Source organism: Erythrolamprus reginae, chromosome 9 (genome assembly GCF_031021105.1).
Source record: "Erythrolamprus reginae isolate rEryReg1 chromosome 9, rEryReg1.hap1, whole genome shotgun sequence".
Classification (NCBI taxonomy): Eukaryota; Metazoa; Chordata; class Lepidosauria; order Squamata; family Dipsadidae; genus Erythrolamprus; species Erythrolamprus reginae.
The window spans coordinates 22,270,694-22,288,054 of record NC_091958.1 but is presented as its reverse complement, the minus strand read 5'-3'; the positions used below and the strand labels follow the sequence as shown (position 1 = coordinate 22,288,054).

General features: G+C 41.9%; 1 protein-coding gene across 1 annotated transcript in view; it reads right to left on the bottom strand.

Moving 5' to 3' along the window:
* CMIP (c-Maf inducing protein) overlaps positions 1-17,361 on the bottom strand; it is a 206,665-nt gene that overhangs the window by 71,592 nt on the left and 117,712 nt on the right. The window contains exon 2 of the mRNA XM_070760446.1: positions 15,059-15,184. Within this exon, the coding sequence (XP_070616547.1) occupies positions 15,059-15,184 (126 nt within the window). The remainder of the gene's footprint in view (positions 1-15,058; positions 15,185-17,361) is intronic.

Sequence of the window (17,361 nt, the reverse complement as noted above, 5' to 3'; positions counted from 1 at the left end):
CTCCCTCCCTCCATTTCTCCTTCCTTCCTCCCTCCCTCCATTTCTCCTTCCTTCCTTCCTCTCTCCATTTCTCCTCCCTCCCTCCATTTCTCCTTCCTCCCTCCCTTTCTCCTTCCCTCCCTCCATTTCTCCTTCCTTCCTTCCTCTCTCCATTTCTCCTTCCTTACTCCCTCCCTCCATTTCTCCTTCCTTCCTCCCTCCCTCCATTTCTCCTTCCTTCCTCCCTCCCTCCATTTCTCCTTCCTAGTTGGACCAGCCTCTGTGGTCCAGTCACAGACAGCAGGCAAGCCGCATGCGGCCCCTGGGTCACCACTTGCCCAGTTATATTTCAGTTCCAGCGGACTAGGTGGGAAATTCTAAAAACTGAAGTCCACCCACCTTAAAGTTGGCAAGGTTGGAAAATACTAGTTTAGAACAACCATGAGGTATGGTCTAGACCAGGGGCGGGTTACTCCTACTGGTCTACCAGTGCGCTGTGCGCACATCATCACAGTGCGCATGCGCATCCCCTCGTGTGATTTTGCTTTTGTGCATGTGCAGGAAGCCAAAAATGACCAAAATCTTGCAAGGGGATCCTCACACACACGCAAAATATGATGATGCACGTGCAGTGCATCGGTAGACCAGTAGGAGGAACAAAAAATGGCCAAAATCGCACACGAGCGTGTGTTCCCTCACTCCATGGCCTGCATTGGCTGCCGATCAGTTTCCCTCACAAGACTCCGTGGCCTGCATTGGCTGCCGATCAGTTTCCCTCACAAGACTCCGTGGCCTGCATTGGCTGCCGATCAGTTTCCCTCACAAGACTCCGTGGCCTGCATTGGCTGCCGATCAGTTTCCCTCACAAGACTCCGTGGCCTGCATTGGCTGCCGATCAGTTTCCCTCACAAGACTCCGTGGCCTGCATTGGCTGCCGATCAGTTTCCAGTCACAATTCAAAGCGTTGGTCATGACATTTAAAGCCCTACATGGCATTGGACCAGAGTACCTCCGGAACCGCCTTCTACCGCAAGAAATCCCAGTGGCCGATAAGGTCCCACAGAGTTGGCCTTCTCCGGGTCCCGTCGACTAAACAATGTCATCTGGCGGTCCCCAGGGGAAGAGCCTTCTCCGTGGTGGCTCCGGCCCTCTGGAATCAACTCGCCCCGGAGATTAGAACCTCTCCCACCCTCCTTGTCTTCCGTAAACTACTTAAGACCTACCTATACCGCCAGGCATGGGGGATTTGAGACACCTTTCCCCCAGGCTTATTATAATTTATGTTTGGTATGTATGTGCTGTTTGGTTTTTAATTATGATAGGGTTTTTAGTTTTTTTTAATATTAGATTTGTGCCAGTATAATATTGTTTTTATCGTTGTTGTGAGCCGCCCCGAGTCTTCGGAGAGGGGCAGCATACAAATCTAATAAATTATTATTATTATTATTATTATTATTATTATTATTATTATTATTATTATTATTATTCGCATGCACATGAAGCAAAAAATAGACCAAAAATTGAAAAAAAAGAGATGGTGCCAGCCGCGTCACCCAACAGACCGGTGAAGACGGCACTGGAACCATCGTGCGCAAATTGCTCAATCTGCGGACTGCTATAGGAATGGCACACTTTACCCGCACTGGTAGGAACTCACCACTGGTTTAGACAAAAAATAAATTAGAAGAAAGAGCAGAGTCTTCTGCATCAAAACACCTTTTTCAGGACCCATTTAAACAAGCTCAGGTTCAACATTCATTGATTTTTTTAAAAAGATTGCTTTGCTTGGGGGGGAAAAGAATAGATGTTTAATGCGCTCTGGTCATGATGCACAGAAATTCTTTTTTGGGGGAAATGAGCCTCTCTTCATCATTTTAAATTTCCAGCATTTGAATTTTTCCAAAACAGGTAAGTTTTGACTTTGCTACAATTTTGTGCACGTTGGCATTTGTGCACAATGTCTGTGGTAGTCTTTTCCTGGCATACAAATGAGACAACTGTTTGCGAAAAGTCGAGAGGAAATGATAAATGTGCCCACAACAATTGTGCCGGGTTGGTGCAGTGGTTAGAGTTCAGCACTGCAGGCTACTTCAGCTAACTGCTAGCTGTAGTTCAGCGGTTCAAATCTCACCACTGGCTCAAGGTTGACTCAGCCTTCCATCCTTCTGTGGTGGGTAAAATGACGACCCGGATTGTTGGGGGGCAAGAGGCTGATTCTGTAAACCGCTTAGAGAGGGCGTAAGTGTAAAAGTACTATGTTTATTTTATTTATTTATTCATTTATTTTATTTATTAATTTGTATGCCACCCCTCTCCGAAGACTCGGGGCGGCTAACAACAATATAAAAAGACAATGTAAACAAATCTAATATTGAAAATAATCTAAAAAACCCCAATTTAAAGAACCACTCATACATACAAGCATATCATGTATAAATTCTATAAGCCTAGGGGGAAGAGAAATTTCAATTCCCCCCTGCCTGACGACAGAGGTGGGTTTTAAGGAGCTTGCGAAAGGCAAGGAGGGTGGGGGCAACTCTGATATCTGGGGGGAGCTGGTTCCAGAGGGTCGGGCCGCCACAGAGAAGGCTCTTCTCCTGGGTCCCGCCAAACGACATTGCTTAGTCGATGGGACCTGGAGAAAGCCAACTCTGTGGGACCAAACCGGCCACTGGGATTCATGCGGCAATGAAGCAATATATAAGTCTAAATGCTAAACGTTTATTAAAATCTGGGCAGGAGATACTTTGGGCAGAAAATTTGGGAAGCGCATTACCTGCTTAGATTTGTAATTTAGTCCAGAAATGATAGCTTAATTTGAATTAAAGGTTGGATCTACAAATAGAGAACATATACTGAAGGTAGTTCTTGAACTATGACCACAGCTGATCCCTAAATTTATGTTGCTAAGTGACACAGTGTTAAGTGTGCTTTGCTTCATTTTACATTGCAACTTTGAGCAGTTACTAAATGAGGTGTTGTAAATTGAGGACTACCTGTATATGTAGTTGGGGATAAAGCAAGAAGTTTATGTGGCAAAAAACTACATTTGCTTATCTGTCAATGAGCTTAGCCACGAGAATATACTTTTTGGATGTACCACATATACTCAAAGATAAATGCATTGGCGGATAAGTAAATCCTTTTATTAACTAAAAACCGTGAAAAATGTGTCACCTGGAATAAGCCAACCCTTGAACTTTTTCTATTTTGATTTTCACAAATGGCTTATCCAGGAATGGCACATTTTTCATGTAACTTTGTTTAAAAATTCAAGGGTTGGTTTATATGCCAAGGAGCTTAACCATGAGTATATACGGTAGATTAAAAAGAGGGTTATGTTTACATTTACAAAACTTTTCAAAATTCATATGCAATTGCACAATATAGATTCACAGAGTCTGAGTGGCTTATTTAGGCTCTTCAAATCCTTGCTCCATGCATGAATGTCAGTCAAATGCACTGTTTGAGCTTATCCAGGGGAAAAAAAATCATTATAGCATTTGCAGCATTGCAAAAATGGTTTTTATGGTTGGAAATTTTTTCTCTATGTTCATTTGAATTCTGCCTTCTCGTAACTTCAGCCCATTATTATCAGTAAACTCTACTCTGGAGTTCCCTTTTTGTTAGAATAAGAATAAAACCAAATGCCTCTGCTTACACACACGAAAAAAAGGGTGAATCATTTTTTATCTAGAACCATTGTTAAGACTTATCAAGTTTGTTTTTTCCTTTTGCATACACCTAATTGCCAGGAATAGTCTTCAAAATGCAGGGAACACACAGGGCCAAATATAGACTATGGTCAAAATTAGAACTTGGCCAACTTTTGCAATTTTCCAGAGATTAAAAAACCCTAAAACTTGTACTGAATGTTTGTTTTTTTATCTCTCTGAACACCCCTTAAGCAAGATGAAAGTAGAGTACAACCCATAAGTTAATATTCTCCTGCCTCGATTATTATCACCATTATTCATGTTGTTTTTCAGGGGACCAAAATGCTTCATTATTTCATTTTATAATTCTCCCAATGGCTTGTTAGCTTCATATTGTCTCTCCTAATCTTGATGCCTCTGATTGTCTCTCCTAATCTCTTTTTTTATTTTATCATTATTTTTTTATTGGTTTACTTACTAAATTAACAACAAACAAAAAAATACTTAAAAGAAAACGTGCCCAACACCAATAAACCCCACCACCATTTAGGTGGTTAAATTATTTGCAATAAGTTTCAATTTCTTCCTTAGCTCCAGTTTACATTTCTTTACATACAAAAAGTGATTGGAATTTATTTTTCACATTGTCGTCATAAATTCTACTTAAGATATAATTTTTCACCTTATTCCATCGTGCCATCAGCTTCTCCAATTTATTTTCATCAAAGTGATTTAATCTTATTTCCATAATTTCGAAGTGGATGTGGTCCACCATGTACCAGTACCAATTCTGGATTGTCCATTTATTGCTATCCTTCCACCCTAATACGACTACTGCTTGAGCGCTTTCCAAAGCTGCTGTTTTGATTTCTTTAAATTGTCGTAATTCCCCATATTTAACTAGTATTGCTAATACTTTTGTAATTATCCAATTAATGTTTAGCATATTATTTATTTCATTCTGTACTTCCTTCTCTCCTAATCTCTATGCCTCTGATTGCAAGATTTTTCCCATTTCTGAGAGCAAATTCTCAGACCTGCTGTATTTAGGGAAAATGTATACCCCATTTACATTCGGGGTGTATGTATGGGAGAAAATCATTCTCCCTGCAGAAAAATTAGGTGAAGACCAAGGGGAAATTCAACCTAGAAATAAGAAGGGACTTTCTGACGGTTAGAGTGATCAGCCAGTGGAACAGCTTGCCTGCAGAGGTTGTGAGAGCTCCAACACTTGAGACTTTCCGAGGAAGATTGGACTGGGATTTGTCCGAAATTGTGTAGGGAGTAGGGACTCCTGCTTGAGCGAGCAGTTGGGCTAGATCAGTGTTTCCCAACCTTGGCAACTTGAAGTCCAAATATCTTCAAGTTGCCAAGGTTGGGAAACACTGGACTAGATGATCTACAAGGTCCCTTCCAACTCTAATAATCTAATCTATTAGATTTGTTTGTTTAAAAGTTTGTAACTTTGTTTAAAAATTCAAGGGTTGGTTTATATGCCAAGGAGCTTAACCATGAGTATATACGGTAGATTAAAAAGAGGGTTATGTTTACATTTACAAAACTTTTCAAAATTCATATGCAATTGCACAATATAGATTCACAGAGTCTGAAATTCAACCTGGAAATAAGAAGGGACTTTCTGACGGTTAGAGTGATCAGCCAGTGGAACAGCTTGCCTGCAGAGGTTGTGAGAGCTCCAACACTTGAGACTTTCCGAGGAAGATTGGACTGGGATTTGTCCGAAATTGTGTAGGGAGTAGGGACTCCTGCTTGAGCGGGCAGTTGGACTAGATCAGTGTTTCCCAACCTTGGCAACTTGAAGTCCAAATATCTTCAAGTTGCCAAGGTTGGGAAACACTGGACTAGATGATCTACAAGGTCCCTTCCAACTCTAATAATCTAATCTAATCTAATCTAGAATTGTTACATGCCCACAAATATTCCATGCCCAGCCCCTCTTCAATTCCATTGAGTCTTATCAAGCATCAATTTACTGTATGTGAGTGTAGTGGCACAGTGACTAGAATGCAACAATGCAAACGAATTCTGCCAACTGCCAGGAGTTCAATCCTCACTGAATCAAGGTTGATTCAGCCTTCCAACCTTCCAATGAGGATGCAGATTGTTGGGGGAGAGATGCTGACTCTGTAAACCTCTTATAGAGGGCTATTAAAGCACTGTAAAGCAGAATATAAGTCTAATTGCTATTGCTATTGCTGGCAATTAATTGATTGGATTCTTGTATGCAGGTACCTTACTCACTTACTTACTTACTTACTTACTTACTTACTTACTTACTTACTTACTTACTTACTTACTTACTTACTTAATTCAGCAATAAATCTAATGCATGGTCCTGGTTCTTTACACCAGACTTTCTTCCCCATAGTGGAGCACAGTTGTCAAAGAATGTCAAAGGCAACATGAGAAGATTAGGGTAATGTCCCCAAATCCACATCATATTGGCAGTGCTCCAAAATAAAAAGTGGATGCTTATACAGTGTTCCCTCAATTTTTTCGGGGGATGCGTTCCGAGACCACCCGCGAAAGTCGAATTTCTGCGAAGTAGAGATGCGGAAGTAAATACACAATTTTTGGCTATGGGCAGTATCACAAGCCATCCCTTAAGACTTTAAACCCCTAAATTACCATTTCCCATTCCCTTAACAACCATTTACTCACCATTATTACTGGTACTCACCATTGAATAAGACACTTAGTGATCCTGATATTTATAAACATAATTATTTATTAACAATAAATTTTTTTGTTATTTATTTGCAAAAATTATTAGTTTGGCGATGACATATGGCATCATCGGGCGGGAAAAACCGTGGTATAGAAAAAAACCCGCGAAGTATTTTTTAATTAATATTTTTTGAAAAACCGTGGTATAGGCTATTTGCGAAGTTCGAACCCGTGAAAATTGAGGGAACACTGTATTCTAAATCTCTCAAGGAAAGTAAGGTATCACTGCTCTCAGTACTCCTGCAAATTGGAACCTTGTTTTAAATTCCTCCATTTTCCATTCATATTTTTCTCCCGAAAGACAAAGTGGAATTGCTGGGGGGGTTTTAAATCAAAGAAACCCCAGCTTTATGCCAAATCTATGCACAGGTAGGGAGGGGGAAGGTGTTATACTGGTGAAAACGTGAGATTTTCAGATTATCACCTTTATTGCATTGCAGAGAAAAAGCAGCAGCATTCACTGTGGAGCATACCTTGTGCAAATTACCTCCTTTATTGTGTCATGACTTTAAATACAGTTTTTTCCATCTGGATTCCCCCGATAATTGGTTTCTATTTCAGTGCTGCTCAAACACTGAAATAGAATATGAGCCAGCCGTGTGCTGCAGCTGCCAAAAAAGCCAACACAGTTCTAGGCTGTGTTAATAATAGAGGGATAGAATCAAGGCCTTGGTAAGGCCTTGGTAAGGCCATACTTGGAATACTGCATACAGTTTTGGTTACCACGATGTAAAAAAGATGATGAGACTCTAAAGCATTGGTTCTCAACGTGGGGGTCGGGACCCCTTTGGGGGTCAAACGACTGTTTCACAGGGGTCACCTAAGACCATGGGAAAAGACAAATTTCCCATGGCGTTAGGAACCAAAGCTTCTATTGTGGCGCCTTGGAACATATTTCTACAATCTGACCAATCAGGCATTTACAGAGGGTTGTCCCTTTGACTTTCCTGCCAATCAGCTTAAAGCTCTGTTGGGAGAACTGGCGCTAGACTTATGGTTGGGGGTCACCACAACATGAGAAACCGTAATAAGGGGTCGTGGCATTGGAAAGGTTGAGAACCACTGCTCTAGAGAGAGTTCAGAGAAGAGCAACCAGGATGATTAGGGGACTGGAGTCTAAAACATTTAAGGAATGGTTGCTGGAATTGAGTATGTCTAGTTTAATGACAAGAATGATCAGGGGAGACAGGATAGCAGAGTTCCAATATCTCAGAGGTTGCCACAGAGAAGAGGGAATCAAGCTATTTTCCAAAGCACCTGAGGACAGGGAAACCAAACAAGGAGAGAAGCAACTTAGAACTAAGGAGAAATTTTCTGACAGTTAGAACAATTAATCAGTGAAACAACTTGCCTCCAGAAGTTGTGAATGCTCCAACACTGGAGGTTTTAAAGATGTTGGATAGCCATCTGTCTGAAGTGGTGTAGGGTTTCCTGCCTAAGCAACGGGTTGGACTAGAAGACCTCCAAGGTCCCTTCCAACTCTGTTATTCTATTCTACTTCACTGGAATTGCATCCCACCGCGTCTGCCTTCTAAGAGCATCTCTCCAGTCCATCACACCCCAGGAATCCCAACGCAACCGCTCCAGAGAAAAGTTCACACAGGAGCAATTGCGTTGGGGCCCCATTGCTGTCTGTCCGCGAAGGAGCCTTGCTCTGTAAACTTGCAGGGAAGGTCCAAGATAAATCATGAGGGAAACCTGGACTCCATTCAAATCCTGTTATCGATGTGGAAGAAACAATATTATGATCTCAGTTCTACAAGTGGGAAAACATTCAGGCGAAGCTCCCGTCTTCAAATGCCCATTTCTCACAAAACGCTATTAATTTGCTCTCGGAATAAAAAAAAAAATTAGAGCCCTTAGCAGCAGATAAACATCTACGAGGCCTGCCAAACTTCCTTGAAACGTAGCCAGGAGCTCAGACTTCAGACTTGCTTCACTTATTATTATTATTATTATTTTTCCAACACAAAACAATCCTCATCCATGTTTCTGCGCGATTTCCTTAAGCACGCTGGAAATAAAAGCAAGAAGGCAAAGAAGCAGGGATTCAAAAACACACATTGTTATGTGCAGTCAATTGCACACTTCCAGGGGAAAGAGAAGGGCATATGTTGGCACGGATGCCAGAAAAAAGGAATTTTTATGCATATGATCTGGGAGTGTGCAGAAATTCAGAAATTCTGGAATGTAATCCAGAATGAAATTAATAAAATGTTAAACATTAACTGGATTATTACAAAAGAAATAGCAATTTTAATTAAATATAGAGAATTAGGAGAATTTAAGGAAATTAAAACCGCAGCACTGGAAAGTGCTCAAGCGGTGATGGTATTAGGATGGAAAGATTCTACAAAATGGACATTACAAAATTGGTACGGGTATATGGTGGATCACATACATTTTGAAATTATGGAAATAAGATTAAATAATTTTGATAAGAATAAATTGGAGAAGCTGATGGTGCGATGGAACAAGGTAAAAGACTATATGTTAAGTAGAATCTGTGATGTAAATATGAAAAATAAATTGCAATCACTCTTTTAGTAATACTAGAACAAGATAGAGCCAAGGAATAATAGATAAACAATTAAAAAATTTTTTGAATCCTCTTGTATGGGTGGTGGGGGTGATGGGGGGGGGGTGTTGTTGTTAGGTGATGGGCACATGCACTGTGCACTGTTATATGTCTGTTGTATGTAAACTATTAAAAAACCAATAAAAATTTATTATAAAAAAAAAAACATTGTTATGTGCAGTCCAAATGTTGATAGCTTAGATTTTCTTCAGGAAACTAATACCCCCCCCACCCCCCACCTAATCTACGCTGTGATATTAGTGGAAAGATGCCGGTTGCAGGATTTGGGGCGGGAAGCGGGATTAAAATGGCTTTGGTTGCCTTGGTGTGTGACATATGCCAGGCAGCAGATGTGAGCGGATGCAGTTAGTTCTCTTGAATCTCTCTGTCATTTCTGATGGTAAACTTCAAACATGCAAAAAACATGCAAAAATGGACAAGCCAAAAGTTCGGGAAACACTTGCGGATTGTCGTTGTGCTGATTTTTTGCACTCCGGAGAGTTCGGGGAAGCTTCCTAAAGTTCCAGAATGCAAAAAACAGCATTACAAATGTTGTGGTTAGCTCTGGCCCAGCTCCTGCCCCAAGGACTGTGGATGTGGGGGAGACATCCACATGCTGCAGGCCTGTTTTGCCCCCGGGGAATCTGGTGATGAAGGCTCCTCTGACCAAGAAGACATGAGTGACAGGGAGGAGGAGAGTGTGGCAGACAGCTCAGAAGGAGATCAATTATCTAGCTCCTCCTTGGATTCAGAACAAGAGTTAATGATACCGCCACGCATGCGGAGAGCGATGCATAGGCAACAACAACTGAGAGATTATTATCAAAGAAAATGAGGCCACCTGTGGTTGGGTGGGGCTGTGGTAATTAGTGAGGCTGCTATAAAGAGCAGCCTGTGGGTTTGGCCATTGTGGAGGATTATCTGATTGTTGTGTTTCGTGACTGCTTTACTGACTTTGACCTTTTGTGTGCTGATTTTCCCCCCGCTTTGAAACTAAACCAGGGCAAAGTGTGTTTCACTTTGTGAAAGAAGAAGGACTGTGAATTGCCTCACAGCTGCAAGCTAAGTATCACAGAACTGATAAGGGACTTGTACAAATTACCAGTTTGTTTGGAGACGAGTGCTCTTTGCTACACCAAAAGAGGGCTTAGTTTAAGTGAATTTTCATTATAAAGAACATTGTTTTGAATTTTCAAACGTGTGTGTGTCTGAAATTTGTACCTGTGAATTTTTGGGAGAAGTCTACTAGAGAACCCGACAGAACAACAAACAAGCTGGAAGTCTATTTTTCTGATACTCAGAGAATCTCGAACACAGGGCCTTTCCCGTCCTTTTTTGAAGCCTTCCTATGATTGCTGGGGATCCTTTCACATCAGGCAAGGGCTCCTCGCCTCCAGCGCTACTGGTGCGCTCCCGGAGACCAGCATGGGCAGGCGGGCATCCAGTGGGTGGGCGTGCATCAGCATAAGACTTGACTTCTGCGCATGCACCGGAAGTGGAATCTCATGTGAGGACGCTTGTGCATGCAAGATTTCCCCAATTTTTGGTAATTTCTTTGCTTCTACACATGCGTGGACTCAAGCTCAACCCGGATAAGACGGAGTGGCTGTGGGTTTTGCCTCCCAAGGACAACTCCATCTGTCCGTCCATCACCATGGGGGGGGGAATTATTGACCCCCTCAGAGAGGGTCCGCAACTTGGGCGTCCTCCTCGATCCACAGCTCACATTAGAAAAACATCTCTCAGCTGTGGCGAGGGGGGCGTTTGCCCAGGTTCGCCTGGTGCACCAGTTGCGGCCCTATCTGGACCGGGACTCATTGCTCACAGTCACTCATGCCCTCATCACCTCAAGGTTCGACTACTGTAATGCTCTCTACATGGGGCTACCTTTGAAAAGTGTTCGGAAACTTCAGATCGTGCAGAATGCAGCTGCGAGAGCAGTCATGGGCTTACCTAGGTATGCCCATGTTTCACCATCACTCCGCAGTCTGCATTGGCTGCCGATCAGTTTCCGGTCACAATTCAAAGTGTTGGTTATGACCTTTAAAGCCCTTCATGGCATTGGACCAGAATATCTCCAAGACCGCCTCCTGCCGCACGAATCCCAGCGACCGATTAGGTCCCACAGAGTGGGCCTTCTCCGGGTCCCGTCAACTAAACAATGTCGGTTGGCGGGCCCCAGGGGAAGAGCCTTCTCTGTGGCAGCCCCGGCCCTCTGGAACCAACTCCCCCCGGAGATTAGAACTGCCCCTACTCTTCCTGCCTTCCGTAAACTCCTTAAAACCCACCTTTGCCGTCAGGCATGGGGGAACTGAAACATCTTCCCCTGGGCATGTCTAATTTATGTATGGTATGCTTGTGTGTATGTCTGTTAGTATATGGGGTCTTTTTAAAATCTTTAATATTTTAAATTGTCAGATTATTTATGATTTGTTTCCACGTGTTCTGAGCCGCCCCGAGTCTTCGGAGAGGGGCGGCATACAAATCTAAGTAATTAATTAATAAATAAATAAATAAATAAATAAATAAATAAATAAATAAATAAATAAAACCAAAAACCTGCAAACTCTTGCATCCTCACGCAGGATTTAACTTCTGGCGGACGCGCAGAAGCAGAATCTCGCGTGGGAGCCTGTGCATCTCCATTTCCGCTACCACACTATAGTGTGGACCGTACCGGATGCAACCCACTACTGTTTCAGATCCTTCCCATTGCCTGGGTCTGGGACATCCCGGAAGGGACCTTCCTCCTGCTGTACAGGTAGCCTTTAGACTTAAGGCCACAATTGAGCTCAAAAGTTTACTATATACTGCTAAGCAAGACAGCGTGTCAAGGTTCCAGGTAGCATCCATGTATGGCTATTTTATAACGGTTTTTAAAATTGTTTTTAACTATTATATTTGTATATTGTGTATTATCTTCTTGTGAGCCGCCCCGAGTCCTCGGAGACGGGCGGCATACAAATCTAATAAATTATTATTATTAATTATTATTATTATTATCCAACCTAAATCAGAGTCCAAGTCAAAGTACTCCTCAAAGTTCCAATTTATTTCCAGAGCCATCCTGGCACTCACACAGGGAAACCTGGATCGGAGTTTCCCATCCAGATGAAAGTTCACCTCCCTTGTCCCCCATCCACAACTGGTCAAATTGCCCACTCAGATTGTGCCAGCGTGGCAAGTCCTCCTTCCGCTTCCCCCCAGTGGGTGGGCATAGGATGGCCTTGAACCACTCAAAAGAATGTTTTGTGGCTGCATCTGTCCCCTCATGAAAACCACCCCTCCCAAGTTCCCATAAACATCAGGCTTTCTATAGAGAGCCATTAATTTATCACAAACTTCTGCACCGGTTTAACCCAGTGGCTAAGTGAAATTTGTACCATTTTACGAAATTCCTTGCTACAATTGTTGAGTGAAGCACTGCCGTTGTTAAGTTAGTAACACGGTTCTTAACTGAATCTGGCTTCACCGTAGAAAATACAACAAATCAAAATACAACAAATTGTATTTCGAATTTCGAATTGTATTTCGAATTTCGATCACATGACCACGGGGATGCTGCAATGGTCATAAGTATGAAAAACGGGCTTAAGCACCTCTTTCAGTGCCCTTCTAACTTCGAAAGGTCATTAAATGAATGGTTGTAAGTCAAGGACTATCTGAATGTGGTAGAGTGAAATATCCTGATATTAATGTATTGGAAAGTTTTTTCAAAGCTGATGAGACTTTTCAATGTTAATTAGATCAATTACAGGACAGACAAAGTTAGAAGCCACAATGACACAGTGGCAGCACTGTAGGCTACTTCTGATGACTGACAGCTGTCTGCAATTTGGTACTTTGAATCTCACCAGGCTCAAGATTGACTCAGACTTCCATCCTTGGTGAAGATTGGTAAAACAAGGAACCAGATTGTTGGGGACAAAAACTAACTTGATAAAACGCTTAGAGATAGAGAGTGTTGTAAAGCACTGTGAAGTGGTATATAAGTTTAAGTGCTATTGCTATTTTTTTCCCTTCCTTCCTTCCTTCCTTCCTTCCTTCCTTCCTTCCTTCCTTCCTTCCTTCCTCCCTCCCTCCCTCCCTCCCTCCCTCCCTATTAGAATGCAGTGTTGCAAGCTAACTCTGCCCACAGCCAGCAGTTCAATGCTGACTGGCTCAAGGTTGACTCAGCCTTCCATCCTTCCAAGGTCAGTAAAATGAGGACCCAGGTTGTCGGGGGAAATATGCTGACTTTGTAAACCGCTCAGAGAGGGATGTAAAGCAATGTGGAGGGGTTAAAGTTCTATTGCTATTGCCAAATCAACTATCAGGCTCCAAGAACCGAGAAAGGCACACCTTCCCTCCAGGCGAGGGTTGTTGCTCCTGGTGAGCTGTGTGCGCAGCTTCGCATCTCCGGTGTGCACGCTTGTGTGCCTGAGTGAGATTTTGCTTCTGCACATGCTCAGGAAGCAAAATCTTGCAAGGGAACATGCACGTGAGAGATTTCAGCAATTTTTTCTGTATGCGCATAAGTAAAAATAGACAAATCGCGCATCCCCTTGCAAAATTTTGCTTCCTGCGCATGCGCAGAAGCAAAATCTCACTCGGACACCCATGCATGCAGAGACAAAGTTGCACACGCAGCTCAAATTTTGCTACCTGTGCGGCGGCGTCATCCATACCAGTAGGAACCCGATACTGCCTCCCTCCCTCTTCGTATTGTACCACTGTATTACGCCACAGTTAAGAGAAGGAAGAAATTTCAAAACACATCCTCCAGTGAACTCAACATTGGTATGTACAACTTAATCATGCTCCTATTTATTTTATGGAGATGGGTGTGGTGGTTGCATATGGCCTTGATCCCTTGGGAAAAATGAAGAACAACATCTAATTAATCGATCACAACACTGGAAACCAACTTCCTTGATAGCTAGGTAGGTGAACAGTAGGGACAACAGACGCTTTGAATACTGCTAATTTGTGTGTGTTTTGCCATTCAATCCAATCCGTGTTTACGTAGGAAGAAGGAAATATGTGGGCCTGATTTGGGTAGATTGCAGAGGTGATAAAGTAATATAATTTTATGTCATTTTATTCTAGTTTACATGTTTATTACATTAAAATTATTGTATTTTATCCTGTAACTATTGTATTTTACCCTACTCTCCTTTTTAAATTGTTTGTTTAGAATTTTTTGGGTAATATGTGCTTCAACCTGTACATTGATATGGCTACAGCCGTGATGGCAAACCTATGGCACGTGTGCCAGAGGTGGCATGCAGAGCCCTCTCAGCTGGCACATGCGCCATCGTGCAAAGTCAGATCTCTGTTGAGTTTCTTTCATGAGCTTCTGTTTCTCTGCAAATGACAGAATAGAGGCTCATCAAAGTCAAAGATCTTATCTCTTGTCACACTGCTGGTGTTGGAGTGTCCTGCCTCCCGCTGGCTAGCTGGTCTTCGGGTCCCTGCTGCGCATGCCTGGACATGGACATTTGCATGTGCACACCTTTCAGATTGAGCACGCGCACATGTGCAGTTTGGTCACTCGGGCAAAAGGTTTGCCATTCCTGGCCTATAGTCTAATCCAGTGTTTCCCAACCTTGGCCACTTGAAGATATTTGGACTTCAACTCCCAGAATTCCAAATATCTTCAAGTGGCCAAGGTTGGGAAACACTGGTCTAATCAATAAATCTACATAAATAAAAATGTAAATATTTGTTTGTTCAAAAGCTTAAATCTCCGAATGTTCTTCATCGATTCCTTTGAAATTTTGATACAATGTTGCGTTCGAATATGCGTGCTTTTATTACCTATATTATATAGATGTCACACCTATGACAGGTAAAAACATGCAGGACCTTCATGATTGCTTTCATATTTTGACAGGCTGCATACGAATACGTGCGTGCGGTTTAGATCTATATACGGATTGCTTCTCACAGTTATATGTTGCATATTCTAGGGTCGACAAACCAGGCTGAGCCACAGCAAGTGGCTAGTATATAATAAAATACTGGAAGGGGGGAGGACTTGAGCAAAGAGGGGGGGGGTAAGTGAAAGATTCAACAGTAAGAAAGCAAAACAAGTTTTCAATGGTGTTTACTATACCTGCAGCAGGACTGTTCCTCCAGGGATTGTGAGCTGTAAACAATACTTTGGGGCATTTTCCCAAGAGAGCAACTGAATATCTTCAATTGAACTGTAGGAAATGGAGCTTTCCATGTACCCAGTTGGCTGTAAAAGACAAAAAAAAAAGGAAGGTGAGTGGAAAATGTGGTTCAACGTCACTCTTTTTAAACGAACCTAACCAGGATTCGTAATAATGTTTATTCAGTCAAATTTAAAAATACACAACCCCAAAGTAAAATCCAAGGGGGTAAGATAAAATGTTAGGAGTTTCTCTAATAACATGCTATAAGTTATGCTAATATGATGGTATGATGATAAACTCTGCAAATATAAATCTAAACTATTAGATTCTATAGTAGAAAAATGTATATTATCTAAAACAAGATATCTAGCAGGAAGTGATGAATAAAATGTGTGTATTTCTGTAAACAAGTACAGTATTAAGAATCAGGCTGTTGCCAAGTATTAAACATTTATCAGTAAATAATAATAATAATAATAATAATAATAATAATAATAATAAGAAGAAGAAGAAGAAGAAGAAGAAGAAGAAGAAGAAGAATTGCAATGGAAAATACAGTGAATTTTTTTATAATCAAAGGATGCATGGAGTGGAGTGGTATTTACATTTTTCTATAGAGTGGGTTGTTACATCAACCATGGGTGCGACGCGTAAATAAATCAATATACCAATTTTTGCACCAAGGCATCTTAAAAGTTTTCACTTGTCGGTTACAGACAGAAACTTTGTGAACATCCTGGAAATCGAAAGGAAAATTCTGGAATCTATTAATCCTTTGCAAACTGTTTTGTTCCAGTATTTCAAAGCAGATACCTGTAAAATTCACATTTTACATGTTGTGTTTAAGTACTGTCTATTTATTGTTATAGGACCATGATTGCGAACCTACAGCACATGTGCCACAGGTGGCATGTGGAGCTATATCTGAAGACATGCGAGGCGTTGCCCCATGTCAGCTCCAGCGCGCATGTGCGTCCTGGCCAGCTGATTTTTAGCCTTCTGGAGGGCGGGTGGGGGGAGGCCATTTTTGCCATCCCAAGGCTTCAGGAAAGCCTCCGTAGCCTGTGGATGGCGAAAAATGGACCCAATGGCCTACCGGAAGTTCATTTCGCATTGGGCCACTTTTCACCCTCCGCTGGCTTCGGAAAGCCCTTTTGGCACCCAAGCAAAAAAACAAGGTTCACCAACACTGTTAGGGGATATTCACTGCTTCTCCTCCCTCTCCCACCTTATTTTATGTCACATTATTTGAACTGGGCAGCCTCATTAAAGTTCATAATGAGCGAGGAAACAAAGAAATAAACAATTAAAGATGTCACTGTAACCTCCTAATTTTCAAACTATAACTGGAAAGTTATCAACATTTCTACAAGAACCACAGCGGAGTCCAATACTGCTTTGTGCAACATTTACACACACACACACACACACACATATTGTTTTTTGTTTTCTGTTGGATTACCCTGGTATATTGAAGGAACGTCACAGCTCCTTTTTGCCTCTAGGCCTTAAAAAGACCATCATACCTGTACCCGTGAAAATCTACGAAAACAAATACTGTAGCCTACAGGATAATTCTCTGCCTTACAAGGCAAAGGTTGCAGGTTCAAGTCTCAGTGGGTATGGCTAGCTGATGAGGCCAAAATAAGGCCGAAATAGATCTATCCTAGTCTCCCTTAATTTTCAAGTTCAGCAAAAAACCCACAAAACATGTGTATGTATGTATGTATGTATGTATGTATGTATGTATGTATGTATGTATGTTTGGGATCTCTATGTGTGCTTTGGCATTCAACTAATTGCTTTCCGGTTTGCAAAGGACTTCAATTGCGGGTTAAAAGTTGTTGCCTCATACTTTTCTCCTGGAGTAGAGGGGAAAAAAACTTATTTTACCTTCAAACAAAGAGCCAGCTTATACGGAAAGCTTGTTAACCTTCTGTTTACCCATTTACACAGACAATTATTTCTTGTGCTTCTAAATGGAGGTCTCTGGGGTGTCCCTCCTCACTTCCTACGTCATCCTGTATCTACTGGAGTGCAATTATCTTGGGCACTCAGGAAAATCGAAACCTGAGCTCTCCCCACTGAAAGACTTCTATTAAAAAGAGTTCTGTTGAGGGGAAATGTTGAGCTGCTCAAGAGATGTAAACGGAAGAAGAAATGGGGGGGAAGAAGGAGGGAGTTGTGGACAACAGAGGGGCACATTTTCCATTCTGTCATGGGTGTTGTGCTAACTGTATTCTTTAAAGTTAAAAATAAA